The sequence below is a fragment of the Triturus cristatus genome, chromosome 10, assembly GCF_964204655.1.
Source record: "Triturus cristatus chromosome 10, aTriCri1.1, whole genome shotgun sequence".
Taxonomy (NCBI): domain Eukaryota; kingdom Metazoa; phylum Chordata; class Amphibia; order Caudata; family Salamandridae; genus Triturus; species Triturus cristatus.
Window position 1 is genome coordinate 585,794,637 of NC_140593.1, and position 25,108 is coordinate 585,819,744.

The window sequence follows — 25,108 nt, forward strand, 5'->3', positions numbered from 1 at the left end:
TATAAAGCCTGAAAAAGTCAACCATTTTTTTCTCCAACCTGGAGCCTTACAAGCATGTATCTACAACTCTCTAAAAACAAACCTGTGAAGAGGAGCATTAGGAAAGGTGGCGAGTTGCAATCTAAATCCTGCACATTTGATTATTGCTTGATTCCCCAAGAATTGTTGATACGAAAGTTCACCATCATAGTTAAATGTCCAATGGTGGCTCACTTAGAGGTTAATGTCAATACACCTGCGTCCGTGTTTAGTCTGTATTTTAAACAGACTTTTTTTTTACTCAAGGGAATCTCAGGATTTTGTTTTTTTTTACTATATTCAAGACTACATCACTCATTCATTTCCTGTTCCTTCTTCATATTAGAAGTCCATGTTTTAGCTACAGTAACATGAATTCACATGCAAAAGTACGCTAAAGGTAAGTGGCAGTGACATCACATGGTAAGCAGCCCTAAACATCAACAAGACTGATATTACCATTGATACGGTCATAAAAACAAATTTAAAAAAACCACAAACACAAATGTACGCATACAAGAACCTTTGGAGAAAATCCACCCATGCTATGAAAAAATACACATAGCTTTAAAAAAATGCTTACATTTTTTACAAGCCCTCAAATCAAAGGAGAAATATGGGAAGCAGTGAGCTATTGTCTGCATATACTTACGAAGGTACATATCTGGCTATTATTTGAAGAGCTCTGTGGCATGCACTGAAATTTGCAGGCAGACCTATAAATGATAAACAAGAATAACCTTCAAATAAAATAAAAGTCTATTTTGATAAGTTAATACTGAGTAGAATATTTGGCTGAGAAAAACCTACATACATACATGCAGTATTCACAGAATATTGCTTTATGCAGTAAATCAATAACACTAACATCTTGAACTATGTCCCACGTTGTCACATAGTACATACGAGCTCTAGATATTATACCGAGTTGCACAGGAGTTTAGAATTATAAAATTCATTGTAGTATGAAAATATTGCCTCTATTAATAATGCATTCAGAGTTTGCACTTTCAACAGCGGAAAAGAAATGGAGGGGAAAAAAAGTATTTCACACATTACTAAAATGCTTTCGATTGTAACCAATGCTTCAGTAAAGCCGTTTCTGGATGTTTTAAATTCAGGAAAAATGATGTAGACCAAGACTTCAGAAAAATTAGCTACTGTTATGGCCAAGCAGAGCTCTTATCTGGGTAATTTCTACTGAAACAGTCTCTGACCAGGACCTATATCTAATTGTTATAGTTCAACAGTATGCATCCTCAACCAAACAATCAACAAATGTCAGTCATAGGCAGTACGTGACTACTGTGAGATGCTATTATGAAGAGGCATCTTACCGGATAATGAACTATAGGAAACCGAGACCACACCCTTATCCTCCAGTCACCTATATGCTTATCTCCCACACCGGGAAACCACCTCTAGTCTTCCGATCCACAAAGTCCGGCTGCATTTCGGACAAATTTCAGCACACAGTCCATGCTGTGCTTCCTCAGGAAAAGCTTCTCTCAGGTGTGAGTTTCACCCCAGCGGATGACTAGATTCCCTCCTATTGTACAACACCCATGTCAGAGGTCAACATTTACATACCAGCTTTTAACACCAATACCCATGGTAAAGTGCAAAGCCCTCATTTTTCATTCCTCGGTCTCTTGTAGCCCTTTGTCACAGCCACATACTGCAGCAGTTTATAATCAGACCACCATACACTTGCTTACATATGCCAGCCATATGTATGATGCATTACATATTAAAGTTCCAATAGCCTTGATTTCCTCACCGGTGCATATTAAATCCCCGAGTCAAAAATAGGTTGGTTGGCTCAAACCTATATAGCAGCATTAATACCTCTCAGTTTGTGTATTAACAGTTCTAAAGAGGAACCTCTCAGAAAACAGTCTGCGGGCATCTATTCTGGTTGTGCATCCCAAATCCCCTTTGTGTAGCCTCTTGAGAGAAAAAAAAGAGAATAAAAAGAGAGAAAAAACCCTAATGAGTTAATCTTGCTCTTTACATCCCAAACCACACAGGAACACCTCCTCCATTCTTGGAGCAGGTATACCGACCTGAAGTAGCTTTTACTTTCTGGGTGGTAACCAAATAAGTAGTTGGTCAACAACTAGTCTTGCAAGTAGATGTGTTGCCAGTTACAGAGTAGACATAAAAAAAGGCCTAGGATCTCAGACTGACAATTACAAGGCATCTAGCAATGACTGCAGGCCAATACCTAAAGAAGGTCTAGGGCCTGCTTGTGCAACCCTTAAGTACCCCCCTCTCACCGGTCACATCCTTTTCAGGCAGGAAGGTGCCTATCGATTTAATTCACAGGATTGGCAGGCCTCAGCCTCATAGGCCACTTCCACGAGTACCACTACATTACCTTCGGTTATCAATGCTAATAGACTCTTAACCTTAAACTGAATCAAACGAGGACTCTATGCCAGTCACTGAGGACCCTCCCTTCAAAGAGCAGAAGGCCTTTTAGGGTTTTCTGTTGTCATCTCCCAAGGAAAGGAACACCTGTAGGGAGCTGGCTTTTTACGTATGTGCCAAAATAAGGTACACTATGTAGAAAGTTCAGACTACCCTTATTGGCATACAGGGCTTGAATTAATAATCACAAATGCTCTCTTTTGTGGTAGTGTGGGCAAGCAGTTTAAGCTTATCAGAGGGTAGCGTTAAGCATTTGTTGTACACACTGAATCAATAAATGAGACACACAATTAAGAAGAAAGGACACCAATCAAAAAAATATAACATGCATCTTTTATTGACTTTTTAACACCAAGAACTTCGCAATTGGGTAAATACCTTGAGTTATCATTTTTTACAGTCAAGCAAAAATATCACACAAATGCGTTTTCACGCAGTAATGATTTCCAATGGAGAAAGAAACATATACCGCATACAAGTATTTGCTATCACATTTCGGGGGTCTCCTTTTTAGGTCTTAAGGTGCTAGGGGGTCAAGGTCGCAAGATCCAGCAGCAGTTTGGGTTTACCTGCCCTGCGGTGTCTGGGTGCAGAGGTACCGGACAGGCTGGCAGCCTTGTGCGCTACACTGTTGGGAGGACAGGGGGTTACCTAGAAAGAGGTTGCAGAGGGGGACAAGTCCGGGAACTCCCAAAAGGGAACTTAGTTTGTGAAGTCTTGGGAGCCAGGGGGGCACAGTCAGTGTTTGTGGGCCCAGGCCAGGGAGCTCGGGTCCAGAGGGTTTTGGTCAGCTGTTCCCATGCGTCAAAGGGGCTCTCAGTGCTTGGTCCGACCTCAAGAGGAGGACAAAACAGGGCAGCTGGATCATTCTCGCTACTGGCCTCTGCGGTGCCAATGTCCCTTGGCGGTTGGACAGTTTGAGCAGTGTTGGAGTGTGGATTGAACTACAAACAAACCTTGGTTGCAGCAAGAGGTTCGTTACCCCAGGTATTGGTGCATGGCAGTATTGGGGGTCCTGGTGTCTCCCAACTTGGTGGGGAGATGGATCTAACCCTCTTGAGCACAGTGACCTCCTCATGGGTGGCTGTTAAGTCAGTGGACACGGTGATCAGCAGAACGGTGAAACGGACGTTGCGGTCAGTGGCTGCGGGGAAGTGACTACTCCACTTCAAGGGAGATGCTGACTGGTTGGCAAAGTGCTGGTAGCCCTCCGAGGCTTTTGGAGGATGAACAGCTGCAGGACGAGTCGGGTTGTCGCAATTGTCAGGACAGAAGCAGGTAAGCAGGCAGAGGTAGGTGCCAAAAATCCACAGCTGGTCCACAGTTTGCTTCTTCGGCTCTTTTTGGTCCTTCTTTAGTTAGGCGAATCGGAGTTCCTCGTGTCAGGGGGCCACCTAAATACTCAATTTAGGGGTGTTAAGAGGAATGAAGGTCAAAAAACAGTGGGGACAACTGCAACAAAAATTCCAGTTTCCTACAACACCTTAGTAATATTTTAGGACAAAACTTCACCTACAGTCTCAAATGTTACAGTGAAAGCATTATTTTCTTGCTGTAGGATTATTTACCAAGTTGTTTGCCACTTGGACACAGAGTAGCGTATGCCACATTATTTTAATGTCATTTGTAGAATGTTGAATCGCCTAGATATTCATCTGCTGTAACCGGATGAAGATGGAGTCACAAAGGACCAGTCTGAGGCATCGCTTTAGGTCTTGGAGACTCCATGTTTACTGACCACTTTCCTGTTTGGATGCCGTTTATGTATGGTTTACCACAGCCAAAATACAAATGCACTCTAATAGATTAACATCCTTTTAGGTACCTAACTCAGGGCAGTCATGAACAGTCCAAGATTAATCAAGATGTGATGCAAGTTAGAAACTTAATGATTCATTACAAGGACTTCATTAAGAAGTTAAAGAGAATAGTTGTAATTAAGATAAACAAAAACAGAAGACTGAAGAACCTTCTGCGACAGAAATATAACCCAAATGGTTTTCTACATTCTTCCCAACCAGCAGTAGCTTTCTGGTAACACTGGCCAAGTGGTTACGTTCAAGCCAACTTTGGAATCTACTCAATCATTTGTGTCTCTCGTTTTAAGCAACACCTTCTTTCTCACACAAGGTTCTAAAAGATAGGGAAAGGGGCACATAGGAATAGATTCTAGACTCTGATACTTTACCAATCTTGGTCATCAATCGTGGCATGTCCGCAGTAAAAGATGTTGTGCTAAATAGAGCAATTGGGCCAAAATAAAAGGGGTAACCTCAAAGAAAGTGGAACATAGGCAGATCATACACACATAACATACATCCTTCATGCATATCCCAGTCCGGAGGAAAGCAAAGGATCCCAGCTAAGGGGTCTGTATGAATGGTTACTGAGGAGAGCTAGTGCAAGTCTCTACAAAGGCGTACAAGCAAAAATGGCCCATGCCACTTAACTAATCCAACTACACCATGTTCAGTCACCTCTTAAATCAGCATCAGAGAGCAGAAACCACCATCACTCAGAAAGAAGTATATTGTGGACTTAGATGATTGTTGAGCTCTCTAAATAAGAAGAAAATAAAACGGAGTAGCTTAGAAAAAACTATTAGCGCCCTGCACAGCTTTACCAAATTATTCAAAGGACTTTTATCCCAACAAACTGCTGTTCTCTTGAGGGGAAGTAATCAGAAGATGAGACTCTTAGCTAGCAGGCTCCTTTGGTTAGGAGTGCATATCGGGGTTAGAACACAAGGTATTCACCAAAGCAGAATACAATTATGCTTCCTGTTTCTTGCTGATCAAGTGGAAAAGTACTCCAGATATGTGGCTCTTCTGTGCTAATCTTGAATTACTCCCTCCAGGTGTATACCGGTTTGGTGGCCTGCATTCTATTACCATGGTATTCTAAAAGGCAAGATGGTCTGGCCACTTTGCTCAAAAGGGTCTCAGATAACTCCATACCTCTTAGGCTATATTAGGAGTACTGCTCAAATCACACTAAGGCTTCATACTGTGTAGGAGAGTAGTGTAAAATACCCCTGCTGTGTAAGGAAGGTTTGACTTTTGTTCAACTAATACCTCATCAAGACCTGTGTCAATAGAAAAAGTTTGCAACAATATGGCATATCCTTTCTTTTGGCTAGCTCTAAAAAAGTATCCTGAGATCAAGGGTAGCGCTGATTCCCATCTCAATGTTATCAAAATGTTATAATTGTAGTTAATCTCATCAAACGCAGAGTCTCCACTATAGCTTCAGCATCTCCTTAGAAAGTCCAGGTTAAATGACATATGCTCCATTGATGTAGAGGTACTCTCTCGAAACAAAAGGACTTGAAAAATGGAAGGAAAGCCTGAATGATCTCTATACGCTGTCTATGTGTAGGTGGGGGGGGGGGGGAGGTTTAAAGAAGTATTTAGGTACCAACAACTCTGGTCCATGGGCACTGTGCAGTAGTGACCAATTACTTTGGTGACTTAACCAGGCAAATCTGAAAACACCCTGGTTCCAAACCAGCAAAGGCTGCAGCATTTTCCACCCTCAGTCTTGTCATGTCCAGGGATTTTAAAAAAGGTCCCAATAATCATGTGTATTCAATACCAGAGTTTATTCTGAGCCTTTCCAACCAGGAACAATTTGGGACTCCACTGACAAAACAAAACTTTGATTTTATTCTCATTTAAAAGAGGAAAATACAAACAATTTGGGCTGCAAAGCTAATTCTGTGGTTTAACCAATTTTTTATGTATTGGTGTGTTGATGCTTTTCTTATACTGTTTTATTAAACGATAAAAATGAAAAGCAAACAGTACAGTCATTGTCTTTGAGATATACTCCCAGTTTTAAAACTAGTCTGGGATTTTACAGATGAAAGGCTGTATTCAATATATATATATATATATATATGAATAATAATGTAAAATCAGACTTAGCACTACACACAGAAAATAAACGCTATGTTCAGCTACTGTTAAATAGTTGAAGAATAGTACTTTTATTTATACATATGTAACACTTGCAGTTAAAAAAGCTTTACCCACCCTTTGGACTCCAGAGTGGGGGGTTGACACAGTTCTAACACCTGCGCCACTGAGCTAAATGATGTCCAGTGGCTGTGGGACCCCACTGACTGCATACTATGCCTCTTAACAAGACAATGGCGGCTAGATTGATTTATAGATTAATCTGGAAATTCAAATTCCAGGACTGTAGGAGCCCATTTCCAATCATCCATAGGTCAAGACCCCTGCTCAACATTTCTCTCACACAACCATACATTCTATGGTCTAGTTGAATGCTATTTGGAATTATTCTGTTTTTATTTTAGTTTTCTGAAGTATAGATATTTGAGGTATGCTCTCCAGATTGGGCTCAGAGTGTTTCACAACTTTGGACCTGGAACTCCTAGGGATCTGCCCCAGTTTTTTTCACAAGAATTTGCATGCACCCCAGTCTTTTCTTCCAATATGCTTCACATATTGAACAGAGTACTTTAAACTGGATTCACTCTTCTACTTGCAGCTGTGAAATATATTTAGTGCTATCTTTACATAGTCACACTTTGAATCTGTATTAGTTAAATTTTTTCAAAAAGTTGTTTTGAAAGTCCAGTACATACCACATCGCATTTGTTCAACTTCCCCATTACCAAGGCTCTTATTAAACCAACCCAGTGGGTGGAGTGGAGTAAATACAGGATCTTTTGGAGCTAGGACAGCTTGCAATCACCCTTGACCACAGCATTTATTTGCATTGCAAAGAAAGGTCAACCTCAATTAGAAATCCTAAGTTGTTTACCGTCATGTATGTGGGTAGGAGGTTTCCCAGGTTCTGCTGTCATTCTAAGTGCATAGTTTTCTTTTTCTGGTCTTTTTTGCCATATGCAAGGATCTCAATCTGTGTTTTATTCACACAACCATGCTTGCAGAAATTGATAAATCGGATAGTGATTTTATTCCAGCATACACTGGGGAGAACACCCATTATTTCCCTAGGTCCTGAGCTGGTGTACATGTATAATTCGAACAGTAATGAGGAGAACGAGGAGCCTAGAGGTTCTACAAAAGAAGGGAGTCTAGATAGATGATGTTGCAGACCTAATGGGTACTTGCTGGCTGCCATCACAGAGAAAGAAGCGGATTCAATCTAGAGCTCTCCTGGTAAACTCTGCCCGGTTCAGAATCTTCTTTAAATTGTTATGGGGATAAGTGAGGCCAGGACTATCTTGGAGCCTCTCTATAGTAGGAATTCTGAAATCTCTCATGAAGAAGGCTGCTGTATTCCTCAGTTATATAGTTGTTTTGTGTCCTATTTATATTGGATTCCGCTGGATAAAGAAAGATTGGAGCTCGAACAGTATTAGGCTAAAATTGTTCGCTCTGCAGTGGGTGTTTTTAGCTGGTTGGGGTGGTTTCCACACTGAACCTTCTCCATTAATAACACATATTTAAACAGGATTGGAGTTACTATTTCTTTCATTCAGGCTGCAGTGCAAGGTCCAGCAGTCATGTTAGAACCTTGGGTGTTTAGAGCTAAACTCAATACTTTCTCCTCTTACAAAGCCTGAAATGCAAAATATGTCCATAGTAGAGCCAGTGGGACAATACGTGTGCAAGGACGGGGCAGTGTTTACACTAATGTCCAGACAAATGTTTGATATCTGAGCTTTTAAGAATGACATTATCATTGCAGTGTTGCAGGAACACACAGGGATTAATTTACATAACTTCTAGATTTGTGAGTTTATGGAAAATGCTGAAGACCTCCGATGAATGGCTCCTCAATAGCTTTCATTAAATAAACCTTTTTATGTCTCTTTACGAGTTTGCGATAGCTCTATGCAATTCGCAACTTTACTTGTCCGCAATCTTGTAGGTTTTGTGCTACATTTGCTCAAGGACGAGGCTTGTTTTTAGTCACAAAATGGTACACTTTTTCCTACACCCTATTTATCACCAAATCCTAATTTTATTTACCTCAGATTACAGAGTAGCAATCCCTAAGCTTCAAATGACAATTACTATTGTACCAACCATGGCTAGCCTTTGCCCAAAGTGAATCGGACAATACAACTGTATTTAACTGCATCGAAAGACAATGGTTCAGTGGCCTGGCCAGCACGACATGATGTAGAAGCACTTGCTGAGAGCTCCCAGCTAGACTTTGTGAGAAAAAAAAAGCACAAAAATGGGGTGGAGGGTCTTCCTAGGACAAGGTCGGCATTCAGAACTTTGGAGAGGCCAACAATCCAGGGGATGTAATCACTTCATGAAGAAAACTGCCAGGAGAGGGTTAGATCGATCGTGTTCTGGAGACGTGGGGTTAAAGTCGGAGGGCCATCCCAGAACAGCGGGGAAAAAGGCCTGCTAGGCCCAGTCATCGTGTAGAAAAAAAGACTACACCAGCCCCACGCCACTGCTGCGGTACCTGAGGAGATCCACTGTATAAATACCATTGGATCACATCAAGGATTAGGAGAGGAAAAGAGGACATCTGAAAAGCCATCAGAATGCCAGATAAGGCTATATAAACATGCACTATTGATGGGCGATCCAGAATAATTAGCACGGTTGAAGCAGGCAAACAACTGTTGGACTAATGGAAGAAGGTGCCACCGGACGGACAATGTTAAAACAAGACAGGCAAAGAAAGGAAACAAAGGAAAGCACACAGCTAAATGTTGAATCAATGGTGGAGGAAACTAGTGGCAAGTAGAGAGACCTATAGCGGATTTAATAAAAGAGGTGGAGGAGAGGAGCTGAGCGGAGAAGACCACCTCATAAGTAAGTGTGAGAAGCTCAGAGAGCTGGAAGGTTGAGGGTGTCACACGATCACAGTTAAAGAGTATGACTACCCAACAGTGTTACCTCTGTTGAGTAGATGGCTAAAAGGTTCAAGTTAAATGGGGAGGAGGTAGGATGAGTTGAAGTCTAGAGTTAAAATACTTAATGACGCTGGATGGGGATAAGGCAGACTTTTTCCTCAACACAGGTTGCAGAAACAATACTGATGGCATGCTCTGGATAGGTAACCAATGTTTAGGCTACTCACATGGAATGTACAGGGGCTAAACTCCCCAGCTAAAAAGGAATAAGGTTTTGAGGGCCATCAGTAGTAAGAAATCAGAATTGGTATGTCTACAAGATGCACACCTGCTTTTAAGGGACACTAGATTAGTGAGGCATAGATAAAAATAAACTATATGTGACCCAGGTTTTTTGCCACTGCTAGGAATAAAAACAAAATAAGGGGTTTAATCTCACCATATATAAGCGCTTACCTTTGGAATTTGGGAAGTGTATGGCAGACAAGGAAGGATGCAGATATATCATACTGTGGCGTAGAGCCTTGTGCGGGATGAGGTCAGCCACGGAACCTTGGGAGCAGGAATGGTGAGCTGGTTTGAAGAACTGAGGCAGGCGGCAGTTGGTTTAGACTCGCCATTGGATGAGGTTTTTTGGATTAAACTGTATCTTACCTGCTCACAACTATTGTCCCGGTTTTATCTGTACATCGCATTTTTTGCACGCTGGAAAGGATACTTTCACCTCAACAAGACAAGTAGCTGGTACTGGTGGGTAAAGTCTGCACGATTCCCTTGACGGCTTGGCAGTCGAATTGGTTTTTATGGAGCTTGCTGCTTAAAGAAGTTTATGTCTCGTTGTTCGACCCATCGGCAAGGCTGTGTTAGCGAACTCCGGCAGTGGTCCATGAGGAGATTGCGTGACATCCAAAGCAGTGTGCCGCTTAAACAGCATGTTGTTTGTTGCTGTTTGTGCACTTATCTTTCTCAAGGTACGTTAGCGCTGTGGGTTTTTGACTTCTTCGCCCTCTAGCACCCTGTGCTGCGTTGGGATTACCAAGTGCTTGCAGGAGTGTAGAGGAACTTCTTTATACCCTCTAGCTCTCACGTCTTTCCTTGCAGTGCACATGTGCTGAATCACATGGTTTGGCTAGAAACAACTATACCGTTAACTGTTCTTTTTCCTGGTTGATAATATGGCCTATTTGATGGTGTGAGATTCACGGAGGAATGTCAACCTTGCCCTCCTGTCTCTTTTCATATCTGGTTCATGAACCTTTTGCGTGGGATTGACTGAGGAACGTCATTTTCGCACTTCTGTCTCAATTCATATCTGGTTCATGAACCTCTGACTGTTGATGGTTCAGCACACAGTTGAAAGCTTGGTTTCTTTTGTTAATTTTTAATTGTGTCACTGTTCTTCATTTTGAAGGGAGAGTAGAAGTGAACTTTACTGGGCCAAAGTTTTTTTTCAATTTGGTGCAAGTTGGGAAATGTGTCTAAATTTTCTTGTTTATTTTCTTTACTGTTTTCTTAGTGGAAGCTTCTCCTTTGATTACAATCTCAGTTTGTTGTAGTCTACATAATTATACTCAATAACCATATTGTTTGTTTTTTCAGAAAGCGTGTGGATGATCCTATCACCTCTGTTTTACTGTGATAATTCAAAATGTACCTGCACCACCCTTTTTCTCATCTTCTCCTGGTGAGCCAGTTATCAAGTGGTCCAAAAGGAAGAAGGTGTTTGTTTTTAAAATTACGCTTGTGTACGTGGTACAAATTTAAGTGCTGAAAGGAAGCAAGCTTTGTTATTACACTGTTTGGGCGCTGAGGGGCAAGATGTTTTAGGAGATCTGCCTGACTTGCCACAATCAGAAGCGCGTGACTTGAATGAATTTGAGATTGCCATAGGTAGGTTAGATCGTCACTATCTTCCTAAAGTTAGTACTATTTTGGAAAGATATCATTTTGGAATGCGCAATCAAGGTCAGGACGAGTCTGTAAACAAATTTGTCACTAGTTTAAGGAAGCTTGCTTCCAATTACAAATTTGGTTCAGCAATTGAAGAAAGAATTAGAGATCAATTCTTATTGCGTTGCAACAGCGACAAGATTCGAGAGGACTTGTGAATGAAGGATGAGCCGCCTTTAGAAGAAGTTCTTTTAGTTGTCAAGCGTGTTGAACATATGTTGAGGTGTGTGGGTAAACTTAAAACTGATAAGCTCCCTAAGGCCATGGATAAAGGAGATGTGACTGAGGTTTGTGAAGTTAAAATGCAGAAACAGGGTGGTAAGAAGGTTGAAATCGAAGTAAAGGGTCAGAGGAAATCAGTGTCAAGTTTTAGCGGTACCCGTTTCAGGTGCGGTATGGTTGGTCATATGGCTAATGATAGATCTAGTCCTGTCTGGTCTCAGATCTGCAATTTGTGTCATATCACTTTGGTAAATGTTGTCGCAACAGGGGCAGAAGAGGGTTTAAAACGAAGACCCAAGAAATTTGTCAGAAAGTGTTACTACAAGCGGGAGATGTTTTTTTTCCTTCAGAGGTTGTTAGTGTTGATGGTAAACTAATCTCCATGAAGTTTGACTCTTGTTCTCGTATTATCATAATCTCTCAACAAACTTTGTTTGATGTGTTTTGAGGGAGGTAAAGATTTATTACCAATGGACATTCAGCCTGGAGGTTATGGAGGCTCCAAGATAGAGATGCTTGGGTATTTTGAAGCTGACATTGGTCTTGGTGCCAAAGTGACATCAGGGAAGATATATGTCTCAGGTCATGGTGATAACCTTCTTGGGTGGGTTCTCCAGAGTGAGATAAGTGTTAGTTTGCATCCCAACAGACAAATTTATTAAGGAATTTGGTAATCTTTTTCAGAACAGGTTAGGGAAGTTACTGGGTTATAAGCATAAGATCAAGCTTAGAACAGATGCCCGCCCCACTGTGGCTAAAGTCACAGAGTTCCTCTCCACATGCAAGCAGCTGTAGAAGAATTGCGGAGGTTGTGTATCTGTGGTGTGATTCAACCAGTGGTTGGCTCCCATTGTTGTGGCACGCAAAGGCAACGGTGATGGTGACATTCGTCTTTGCATGGACTTGCGTGCTCTCAACAAGGAGGCGATTGTTGACAAATTTCCTTTGCCAAATATTGAGGAAATGGTATCCACTTTCACTGGGGCACGGATATTCACAACCCTTGATTTAGTGTCAGCCTACCATCAGATTGAACTTCATGAAGATTCACAAGATCTTACACCGTTTGTTACCCCTTCTGGAACTTATCGGTTCAAGAGGATGCCTTTTGGGCTAATTTCAGCCGCAGCAGTGTTTCAGAGGATTATGGGAAGGATTCTCAAGGATTTACCTGGATTGAAAGGTTATCAAGATTACATTATCGTTTTTGGAGCATCTATTGTTGAACATTATCACTGTGTTAGAAAGGTTTTCAGGAAAATGCAGGAAGCTGGTTTAACCCTTAAGGCCGAAACGTGCAGATTTGGTGTTTTTTAGAGATCAGCTATCTGGGATACAAAATCTCGGACTCTGGTATTAAGCCTCGTTCGGAACTTGTAGAGACTATTAAATTGATAGAGGCTCCTAAGTCAAGGGAAGACCGGATTCTTTCCTTGGCATGGTTGAAATCCACAGCAAATGTATAAGAGACTTTGCCAGCAAGACATTTTGAATGAGGAAACTGTTAAGGAAAAATATGAAATTCGTGTGGGAGTCACAATGTGCCAATGAGTGCTCTACTGTGAAACGTGAGTTAAGTGATGCTCCTTGTTTGAAAGCCTACGATCCTCTGGGAGACACGCATTTAGTGTGTGATGCCTATTCCAATGGTTTAAGGGCTTTATTGATTCAAGTCAAAGATAAGGAGAGTTTGATAGCCTGCATGTCACGTACTTTGAGAGATGCGAAATGCAATTACTCGGTCATCGAGAGGAAATCTCTTGCAGTTCATTGGGCTGTTAACAGGTTCAGACAATTTCTGTTGGGTACCAGATTTACTGTCCATACTGACCACAAGCCTTTGGTTGAGATATTTTCCAAGAAAGGTCTTGACTCTATCCCCACACTTATCAGGAGATGGGTTGTTAGGTGGCAAGAATTCAGCTTCGATATACTGTATGTTCCTGGAGCAAGCAATCACTCCGCTGATTGATTGTATAGGTTGGAGAAAGGCACCATTTCCAGTGTGTGTGTGAGTGATGACTTGGATGAAGATGAAGTGGTGAGTGTGTGTGAAGTTTCTGATGGAACCATTTCTGAAAAAGAGTGGTTAGACTAGTTGTTTCTGGATGATGATTAGATCAAGTTACCCGGGTTGTGAGTTCATGTAAATTAAGCCCTACCAAGCTGGGATGTTACAAGTCTAGGTGGGAACAAATTCTTGAGGAACTAGCTGTCGACAGAGGATTTTTGTTGAGAGGGACGAGATTAATTCCGCCCAGTAATTAAAGACAGAGTTTTGCAACTTGCTCATGAGGGTCACATGGGCATTGTGAAAACCAAGGCAAGACTACGGAGAGACTTCCGGTGGCCTTCTCTTGATCATGCTGAGCGTATGGTAAGAGAGTGTATGGAATGTCTAACTTGTGACAAAGGTCTCAAAACTAATCAGTTATCCATGGTTTGTTGTGTCCCACCGAAATACCCCTGGGAGGAGGTTGCGATGGACATTTTGGGACCCATTAAGGGCGAACATGCCACTCCCTTTATTATTGTTTTAATGGACTTGTATTCCAGGTGGGTGGAGGTGTTGTGAGTACAAGACATTTCTTCTTCTGCAGTGATCAGATTTCTCGAGGGTGTGTTCAAAAGAGAGGTTCCCCAGATTTTTACTCACTGATAATGGAGGTCAATTTTGCTTGCATGAGACAGAATCTTACCTGAAGGAGTGTGGTATTGTGCATAGAAAGACTGCTTTATATCATCCTGAAACCAATGGTGCCATTGTAAGGATGATTAAGATATTGAAAGCAGGCACACAGCTGGCGAGAGTCAACAATCTGGATTGGAAGAAAGATTTGTCCAATAGGTTGGCTGGCTATCGGCTTTCCCCGCATGGTTCCACTGGTAAATCTCCTATTAAAAAATATTCAAAAGACATACCCCCTCAACGCGCATGTGTACTGGTTGGATGTTTTGGAACAAAGGATGTGTAACACACCGTGTGAATGGAGGGAGAAGGAGATTTTAGCTCAACATAAGAGAAAAGAGCATTTTGACACAAGCAAACATGTGAGAAATGTTGTGTTTAAGGTGGGTGATTTTGTGAAAGTTAGAGCTCTCAAAGGATGCTCAAATTTGTCCAGGTTCACAAGCAAGTTGCAAGTGATCAAATGTTTCAACAATGCTGTTAAAACTCATGATGGTCGCATATGGAACAAGTCCAGGGTTGCTGTTCTCAAGCAACCACTTGCATCCTTACTTTCTGCTCCCTCTAGCTCACATCTTGTTGAAAGTGGGTTTGGCAGTCCTGACCTGCAGGTTGCTTCTGGCTGTTCTCCTGCAACTCACAGGAGGAGTGCTAAAGTGATTAGGAAGACTGCTTATCTTAATGAATTTGTTGGTTGATATATGTGTGTGTTCTTTTACAGGCACTGTTCTCACCTGTTGGTTAATTTTTTTGTTTTTCTTTTCTTGTGCTATTCTTTGATATGGTTTTATTTCCCCTCGGGGTGGGCCTGGGTCTTGGGTTCATATTCTCATTTTGTTTTGTATGGGAGGGAGAAGTGAGGCATGGAGCCGCGTGCGGGATGAGGTCAGCCACGGAACCTTGGGGGCAGGAATGTTGAACTGGTTTGAAGACCTGAGGAAGGCAGCAGTTGATTTAGACTTGCCGTTGGATGAGGTGTTTTGGATGAAACTGCATCTTACCTGCTTATGAGTATTGTCCCCGTTTCATCTGTACATTACACATACTCCTAGGGAACCATATTATCATCATTTGAACAAATTGCTCAGATATACAATTTAAACAAAAACTACAAACTCTTCGCTAAAAGTACAATCCCCTGCAAAGTAAAAGAGAAAATCTTTATATTTGTAAACAGAAAGTTAATTTCAAGTTTATTGCTAATAAAGCTGGTCGCATTTTTGCTATTTACAAATTAAAAGAGATAAGACCCAGATTCCTGGCATTCGTACCTCCAATAGTCAACTACTATCTACTTATCTAACCCAGAAATAGCTCAAGAATTCCAAAAGTTCGATTCAAATCTCTATAGTAAACCTCATAATGCTCTCAATACTACAACTGTTCAATTCCTATCTCATTGTAATTTACTAACATTATCCCACACGCATAGAACTACTCTTGATGCCCCTTTAACCATAGAAGAGGTATACTCTGCAATCAAGTCCTCAAATTCTAAATGTTCACCTCGACTTGATGGTATTCCAACAGAATTCTGCAAAGCTTTCACTCCTCAACTAGCTTTGCTTCCAATGCCATTGTTTAAAAAGTTTTTAAAGATGCCACGATCATGGTTTTCTCCCCAAACCAGACAAAGACTATACATTACCTCCAAACAATCTCTCCATTTCACTCATTAATCAAGACTGTACCTCGCACTCAGACTGTCTCTGGTATTACATCATATGGTCTAACCTGACCAATCTGGCTTTATGAAGGGAAGATTATCAGCACACAATACTAGACTTTGTCACACTATCGCTTCCCTACCTGAAATTAACCATCCTATCGGTCTTTTAGCTTTAGAAGCTGAAAAAGCATTTGACAAAGTAAGCTGGAAATTCTTTTTCAAAACTATGGAAGCATTTTGTTTTGGCACAACTTTTCTTTCAATGATTAAGGCATTGTATTCTTCTCTCAGGGAAACTATATACGTTGTTGATATTAAAACTACATCTTTTGCTTGATTTAGAGGAACAAGAAGAGGATGCCATTTATCTCACCTATGATTTTTATTGGCCATTGAACCTTTATTGTGTCTTCTCTGTACCTCACAAGACAATACAGGGATTACTATTAATAACTGTTTAGACTTCTGCAGATCACATCCTACTCTATGCAAGTGAGCCAATAAACACCATATCAATTATACTGGGAATTATTAAGGATATGCTTCAATATCCGAATACACTTTGAATATTTATGAAATCTAATTTTTTTTTAGATTTTTCCATTATCTGGAATTCATCTACTCTTAAGTATTTAGGAATTTACTATTAAAATAATTCAATCAAGGGCATAAAAGCAAAAAGGCAATATTCCACTTTAAGAATATTTGGACAAATTATCATCATTGAAATGATCTTGGTGGGGGAACGTGAATAGATTATAATGGAAACTGCTCCACAAATAGTATACATACTATCATTGTTGCCTGTGTCATTTCCCATACTTTTCTATGAAACCCGCAATACAATTCGCAATAAATTCATCTGGAACAACAGTATTAAATATAAAATGTTAGAATAATCAAAATTGGAGGTCTTGATATTCCTGATTTCCAGAAATTTCTCTTTAACTGCAAAGTGTTCATTGCCTTACAAATTGAGCTCCTACCCGAACACCCAAATGGGTTCTAAGTGAGAGGAATATTGCTGCTCCTTCTCTTCCTGCAATTCTTACCGTGGCCCTTTGTAGATTAGGATCTCAAACTTCAATCTTCAAAGGAACAAAACTTGCACTACCTAATGGTGATGCAATATTTCATAATAAGATTGTCTATTCTAGAAAGTATAATTATGGTATAATTTTGAGATTAAACTTAATACATCGGTCTCTTGCTGGACCACATGGTTTGATGCTGGGATATTTTACATTTCTGATATTTGTCGCAGCAATATGTGCTGTCCTTCTAGGATATACAAACCAAATTTCACATCACTTCCTCTGCTTACCGTCAATAGGTGATATTATGCAATGCAGTCCTTAATGCCTATAACTGCTCAATGCCTCATTCTCAATGGTCTGATATGGAGCTCTTCTTTAATTTTCATAGATTTTCTGGCCATGTTACTTATAAAATATATAAAAAGGTAATACTTCCCAACATTACAAATTATGTGAGTTTTGGAATCCCATTCTCCATACCAACCACGCCCCACTGCAAATGAAAAAAATCTGACTCTGCAATATTTTTCGTGGATTACCGTCATATTTGTCAAAATAACTCATTTATAACAAACAATGGTTATTGGTCTCCTGTCAAATTGAATTATGCAAATCTGTGTGAAACGAGATAACTGGCACTGTAATTTGGAACCTGGTACTGTGAAACATATGCTTTTTGATTATCCAATTATAGTTCAATTTTGGTCCAGTGTTTGGGATACAATTTCTGGAATTGGTACTCATCTAACCTTTGACATCGTCATAAACAAATCTTGATCTTTTCATTTCAAGTGCGATCAAATACATTAATTTGAGCAGACAATCTGCAAAACCTTTTATCCGTACAGGCTTGGTGGGATTGGATTTTATATCACAGGAAAGGGATTGAATGGTCTTAACAAAACTAAAATTCCTCTCCAATCAAATCTCTAATATGGAAAACATGGATTGGATGACCATATTTCCACTTGCCAACTATAAATATACATTTTCAATATTGTTAACCAGTATTACATAAGTAGTCTTACATATGTTTTCATAATTTATATTTATTTTTAGGTTTGTTACTATATCCACTGCCTTTTCTATAACATGATTTTAAATGATCATCAGTGTTATGGCTGTTTACAACATTTTTGCTAATATGTTTTGTCTGTTTTATTGTTCATGCATTTATGAAACTCAGAAGATTTTGAAATAAAACAACATACAGATGTAATGATGGAGCAGCAGCATGGCCTACAATAACATATCCTCTCTCAAAAACAATAAAATATTTCTAACAGAGGAGAACTAGGTAGAACAGAAACATTTCAATGAAGTAAAATTAAAAAAACAAATGAAGACTGAACGTATACTCACTGTCCTCATCTTCGGAGTCCGAAATATTTACATTGCCATCTTGAATTAATATTCGAGCTGTTGGACGAATAATGGGAAAGGTAACTCAAAAGCTGGATACTACACTTCCCACTATTTTAGAGTTTAATAGAATATGCAGGGTGTTCCACTACAGTTATGTTTAAATCAGTTTCGATAAATTACTTACAAACCTGCATTCGTTCCTTGCAACTTTCCACTGGTTTCTTCAACTGCCAATTGTAGATTTAAACAAATGTTTTGACATACAAACAACTGAATAACATTAAGGCACACCCAGTGACACAGACAAAGTTACACTGACAGCAATGCGTGGGCGTGCCGGCAGTGTGTTCAGCTGGCAGGTCCTACTGCAGAGAGGGTAGGATATCCTGCCCAGCATGAGGGTCAGGTGGCAAGTCAGACACCGAGCAGGTGGATAAGACAACCAGTTTGTGGTACAGAGTCATGCCTTCCAGAGCGCGGTGGGGGTCCAGGTAATAGGTCCTCCGAATGAGGAAGGCGAGCAGGGCAGCAGGTAGATCTATCTTTATTACTAAATAATCTACACAATGTGAGCATTGAAAACACTTTAGGGGATCTAGCAGCAGTAGTTACACAGCCTAGATATCGACTTGACACACAAATCCACAAGTCAAACTGAAAGCCCGGCTGCATATCTCAGGACACTAATCACGGCCATCATGTTACTGCTATCTGTTTCCAAACTCTTTATTGAAAAAAACCTTTGTCAGTCGAACAGGGTGTTAGAAAAATCCTTATAAAAGCAAATACTCAGCCGTTCCAGCTAATTCCATTGTTTCACTCGAATTATTTTAAGGTTATGTATTTCTCTAAAAGACTGGTAAGTGAAAATATAACTTAAAATATGATGGGGTTCTTTACAACACTGGCATACCTCATCACAATTACTGTCTGTCACACTAGTCATAGAAGCACTTTATAGTTTATCTCTGAGATTTGAACAATTGTAGGGGTTGGCTGCATCACAAATGTTCTACCATGCTCATGTGAGGTTCAATGTTGTGCTCTCAGTCATTTTATCACAAAAAACGATTTTAAAAAATGAGTTAATATTAGTTTATGAAACATTTTATACAAAAGTACTTTAACCTTAAAATTAAATCCACGTAATATGATTATTAAATCCACGCTATATATACACATATACATTGCCAGTCATCAAGCGGGCCATCTGAAATTGTGCTGGTTTAATAAATGCCTGTAATGCAAGTCATAAATGCATTCTATTTACTAAATCCATCATAAAAAAAATGACACATAGGCTCCTATTTAATAAGTGAATGAACACAGAAAAGGGTACAACTCACGAGGTATGAAATTTGAGGCAATCATGGATAGACAGGCTCGGAGATAGACAGTCTGTGCAGACACCAGATTCCCCAGGAAAGCCAGATACTCTTCTACAATTTCTTTGCTTCGATTGAGCCACCGCAACTTCTACAACATAAAAGATGTTTTAAGGAGTTGGTTACTTGTGCCCCTAGCCGAACTACCTTTAACAGAACACAGTGAAGCAACACGTACCAATACAATGGTGATCAGTTGTTCAAAGTCTTTTGTCAACAGCATCACTGAACCCCGGAATTCTTGCAGCCAGCTCAAAATTTGGGCATCCTGTACCACAAGTGAGAAAATCCAATTATTTCAGCAATAACTCATGATCTACAGAATTGTTTGCAGTTTTTTTTAGTTAGCACTGTAATGTTTAATAATAGGTTACTGGCAACTCAGACAGTGTGTTTCATAAGGAAGGGATCTGCTTCAACGTATCGCCCTCTCACACCACAAAGCGGAAATTGAAAAATTACATGGACAAGACAGTCCAGTTTTCGGTCTCTCTTAGAATACCAAAGAGGTGATTAATGAAGTATTTGGCTGAAAATAAATGTGAGGGGTACCTCATAATGGACAGCTTTATGTAGACTGCTAATGACATTCATGTCTGATTTTGAGTAGTCCATCACCAAGTTAAGGGTTAACAAAAATCACAATGTATTGGAAACCAAGAAGTGAAACAGACTCTGCAACAGCAAAGAGAATTACAGAAATTACTTCTATGAAGCAGAGAGTTCCCTTGGATGCAGATCTAAGTGAGGCCAATATGATCTAAAGAACCCAATGGAATTGGGTCTTGGTTATTAATGTACCCTACAATGCAATGAGGAAAGGTCAATACATTCCAAATCCTTCTGTGTGTAGATGAGGGGGGCACTTCTGAGGCTGCCAGGCAGAATGTTTGCTTTGTCAAGCTTTTTATATCCTGTAATTCAATCTAAATTATTTCTAAATTAGACTGCTTGTTTTGAGACATTTTCTTAAGTTACCTTTCAATAGCTCCCCTTAATTTCTAAGAAATGTTTGACATATTTTAATTACACCAATGGTATTCTGGGCAATTTACATGTGGCTGTACTGGCATAGAGTCTGATGAAGAAACAAATATTCATGTTAGCCTTTTATTTACCTTTATATCTGGATCAGTCAACTGATGCTTTAAAAGTTCATAATCCGCTGTATCACCCTTCAATAGAAAGAACGCATGGCTGTTAAGAGATCTGCAAGGCATGTTAGTAAATAATATCTAGTTGTATGACATTCCAACGCATGCCTTTACCACAAATATACTATTACCACACAGTTCTTTACCACACGTCTTTACTACGAACATACATTGAAATATACGAACCATTTCAACGCGTACTGTTACCACCCAAACCTTTACAATGCAACTTTTTTTTAACAATAAAAAAACTAATATACATGGTTTTTATCATTTAAAATATTTACATAAACTATAAAATTAGAATGTAAGCAATCATTAAAAAAAAAAAACATTTTAATGAAAAAAACTACTTTTGGGAAGCGCATCTCCAATCGACAGGCCACAATGCATCGCAAGTCGACGCAAAGCATCACAAACCTATGCAGTTTGTTTCAAGATGATATTACCGGGGTGTGGTCTGGCCACGAAGGAAGATGGCCGCCTGAATGTGAGGCTCCACTGCAAGACGGACCCTTGACGGAGGCAGCACACTTTACACCTCAGCTAGGATCACCCCTGTGACAGCTATGCCTTCCTACAGCAGCGCTTTTATTTGTGGCTGAATTTCAGAGTCAAACAACCCTTTTTAGGGTTAATTCTGACAGAAATATTTTCTGTTCCGGCAAGCACGTCCTAGGCCTCAGAAGCCTCGGCTCTTGCGTAACCGGAGATCCTCTCTGGCTGCATTCCTGAGAGGGTTTTATTACCGGGCATAGCGGAAAAAGGCTCTCTAAGGATCTCTTCCTTCAGTGCTTCAATATTTCTAAGCCGGTAAGAAGTATCTTTGCCTTCTGCTTCAGTGATTAATTCCTGCAATGACATGACCCTTTTCAAGGTTATCTCTGACTGGAACAATTATTCTTTCACCAAATACTTCTGAAGTATCGGAACTCAGCTGTTCTATTGAAACTTCACACACAACCTTTTGCGCTTAGATTAATGTGTGAAATGTTAAAGTTCTTCACTGTTTTTTCTTTTTTTTATATTCTCCAACCTTCGTCTGCCAACACCTGCAGAGAGTGAAATTCAAGAATGGAGTTCACAGGTCAATTAATACTTTTTTCTCTCCTGTGACATATTCATTTCCAACATGCTTTCAGATAGACTGTTACTCTTCATTTCAAAGCGCCCTTTCATGTTGGTAATGCGCAATATCTTCACTTAATACCACCTCACTGTCCAGTGGAAATATCTTTCCGCCTATGAAGTATTATTTATGAGGAATTTCTATGGCATATTATGCGTTTTTTTGCTCAATGATCTGAACACACGGTCAGCTTTATATTGCATGTCACGAAGGTCTAATGATTTTATACACAATGCAGTAGAAGATTGAGCTCCTTTTTTTCTTATAATTTGTATCTTACTAGTTTCTTATGCTGACGTTTTTCAGTGACAAACACTAAATATTTTATGTCATAGGATGCCATACATTGTCATTTGTGACTGATTATTTTTGTCATTATTATCGGTAAGAGACTAAAATATTTATTTACGTGAGCCTACAGGATTAAGTGTGATAAGTTAACTCTTTCACCCTCATATTAACCCCTACGTGCTCTAATTGTTTGCATCGGATTGCTAATCGCTTCATTTGTGTCTGGTTTTTTCAACACTCTGCGGACACATTTTACAGATGTCTAATCAAAAAAATTACAGCAAAAATTCTAAACCGGTCCTAGGAAGCTTGTTTCCGGTCCAGGGAAGACATGGCTTGGCAGTTCGGGCTGGACTGTTCCCATGAGGCACAGGGTCAGACTGATTTGCATATGGCCATGTCTGAACTGGGGTGGCAGAGTGGGCTAAAGAACGGTGATGGATTAAACCCAGATCAGTTGACTGGGGGCGAGTGCTTGCAATGTTCAACACTCCGTCCATCATTTCCTTTGGTTTTTGCTTTGTTCGCCATAAGTTGGCAGGGTATGCTCAGACGTGAGTCCCTTGCTCACTTTGCCACTGGTTTCAAGCAAGCCTGGCTGAAGACGGCTGAAATGCCAGAAACCGGTCCTAGGAAGCTTGTTTCCGGTCCAGGGAAGACATGGCTTGGCAGTTCGGGCTGGACTGTTCCCATGAGGCACAGGGTCAGACTGATTTGCACATGGCCATGTCTGAACTGGGGTGGCAGAGTGGGCTAAAGAACGGTGATGGATTAAACCCAGATCAGTTGACTGGGGGTGAGTGCTTGCAATGTTCAACGCTCCGTCCATCATTTCCTTTGGTTTTTGCTCCTCCTGTAGACACACATAAGCAACTGTGCACTATGCCTACTAAAGGTTCACCCCCATCACCACCTACTTCATCTTTGGTCAACTCAACCACTGAGTCAGCAGCAACTATGAATCGTATTTTGCAGGAAATTTCAACTATTAGTTGCCGTCTGACAGAAATGGATAATAACATTTCCTCCCTCACGACAGAAACCAAATCCATTAGAGCGGATATTGCGCAATTTCATCAAAAAACTGATGGGCTGGATCGGCGATCAACTGTAGTGGAAAACAGGCTTGACTCAGTTCAAAACAGGGACCAGGATCTTCTACTTCTTCGCAGTAAGCTTGTTGACTTGGAAGATCGCAATAGAAGAGACAGTGTTCGCTTCTTTGGATTTCCGGAGAAACTTGAAGGCCAAAATGCTCGGTTATTTCTATGTAAAATTCTTCCCAAATTACTTGGTAGTACTTTTGACCCATCATTGGAAATCCAACGTGCTCATCGTATTGGTCCTCCACGACCAAACCTGGATTCTCGACCACGGCCTCTAATTGCTTGTTTTCTGAGACAGGAGCAAGTCAGACAGATACTAATATCAGCTCGCACGCAAAGATCTTACATCTATGATGGTCATCAAATACATATGGCAGCTGACTTCTCGAGAGAAACCAATGAAAGAAGGAAACTATTCTTAGCTATGCGACCACAACTACGGAAGTTGGATATCAAGTATGGCCTGCTTGACCCAGCTCGCTTCCGCCTTACTAAAAATGGTGAATCACAAGACTTTTACAACCCTGAAGACTTACAGCATTTTCTAGACAGTTTAACAGTTCAGGACATGGATGTACAGCATATTTCTCACGAGCAGTCTGGTCAAAGCTCTACACAACCTCAACAGTCGACAGATAAAAGGCGTCACAACCTTGGGGATGTGCGTCCTCGAGGTAGAGAAACAGAGCGACCTTTTCATACACACGAGGATCAAGCGTCCGCCTTGCAGTCTGTAATTACTACCACACAAGATCAACGTAGAGAGAAGTCCAGATCTCCCTTAAAATCTGCTCCAGATGGAGAATGAGTTGAGTCCCTATTTATTATCCTCATAATTACGGTCTTAGTTAATATCGTTTTATCAACTTATCTGACTTTTTAAGTTCAGTTAATGCTTACTCCTTGTGTTTACTTACATCTTACTCTTCAGCTAGAAAGATGAATAAGTTCTACTTACATTTATTATAGATGAATATATAATATATTACGGAGTGTTTTTCCTTAAGGATATACTTACTATGTATTTTAATATGTATCTTATTTCAGTCCCTTTATCAAAAGAATTTTATTCTAAACAGCATTTATAATTTTATTTCACATTGGTCATATGTTATACGCTATGATATGTGCTTTTAATGTATCACTATCTCACTTTTTAAGAACAGGCTCTTTATCCATCTTTATACTGCTGATATTCTTTCTTAAATAATACCAATGTTTTTTCTTATAGTTATTTATAAATTTAAGTTATCAAATGTTGTTTATTATGTAAATATTATGAAAATTTTATTTATGAATGATAATTTTAATAGTTTACTTTAACTTCTGGTATTCATTCTCATTCATTTATTGCTTTTAGACCCGTTTAATGCTTATCTATGTTTCTTAATGAAATGTGCGTATCCTCCTAACGCATACTATTATATGTATTTGGGTCACAGGAGTTTTCACTCTCTTTACAGCTTTTCTAATTTATTGTCCTGGCTGATATTCATTTTAATTGTCTACCCTCCTTAAGGTGTCTGTACTCGTAGTGCTGCTCCAGTGAGCCCAGACCCGCGGTTAAAAGCTGTAGGTAACGAATCTATATCAATTTTTTTTATTCTCTTTTATATTTTAACAGCCAGAAATATACTGATTACATAGAACATTTTGATCCCTCCAATATATATCAATAAGAACCTTCTTTTACATTATATATATATATCTTTCTCTATTGTTCTATAGAATACTTTATTATATTCTTTATTTGCTTCTTTATCACGTTTGTCCTCCGTAAGTCTTTTTCTTTTCTTTTCTTTTTCATATACTAAACTTTCTGAACCTGTAAAACTCTTATTTT

General features: G+C 39.9%; 1 protein-coding gene across 2 annotated transcripts in view; it reads right to left on the minus strand.

Moving 5' to 3' along the window:
• Positions 1–25,108, minus strand: part of RRN3 (RNA polymerase I transcription factor RRN3) — a 454,090-nt gene that overhangs the window by 369,185 nt on the left and 59,797 nt on the right. Inside the window, exons 3-7 of one of the 2 annotated variants that reach the window (XM_085632098.1) lie at positions 20,704–20,760; positions 19,764–19,853; positions 19,547–19,676; positions 18,198–18,254; positions 671–734 (exon numbers count right to left, since the gene is read on the minus strand). In XM_085632098.1, the coding sequence (XP_085488224.1) occupies positions 671–734; positions 18,198–18,254; positions 19,547–19,676; positions 19,764–19,853; positions 20,704–20,760 (398 nt within the window). Of the gene's footprint in view, positions 1–670; positions 735–18,197; positions 18,255–19,546; positions 19,677–19,763; positions 19,854–20,703; positions 20,795–25,108 lie in introns of both variants that reach the window. The other variant, XM_085632099.1, reaches the window with a different exon arrangement.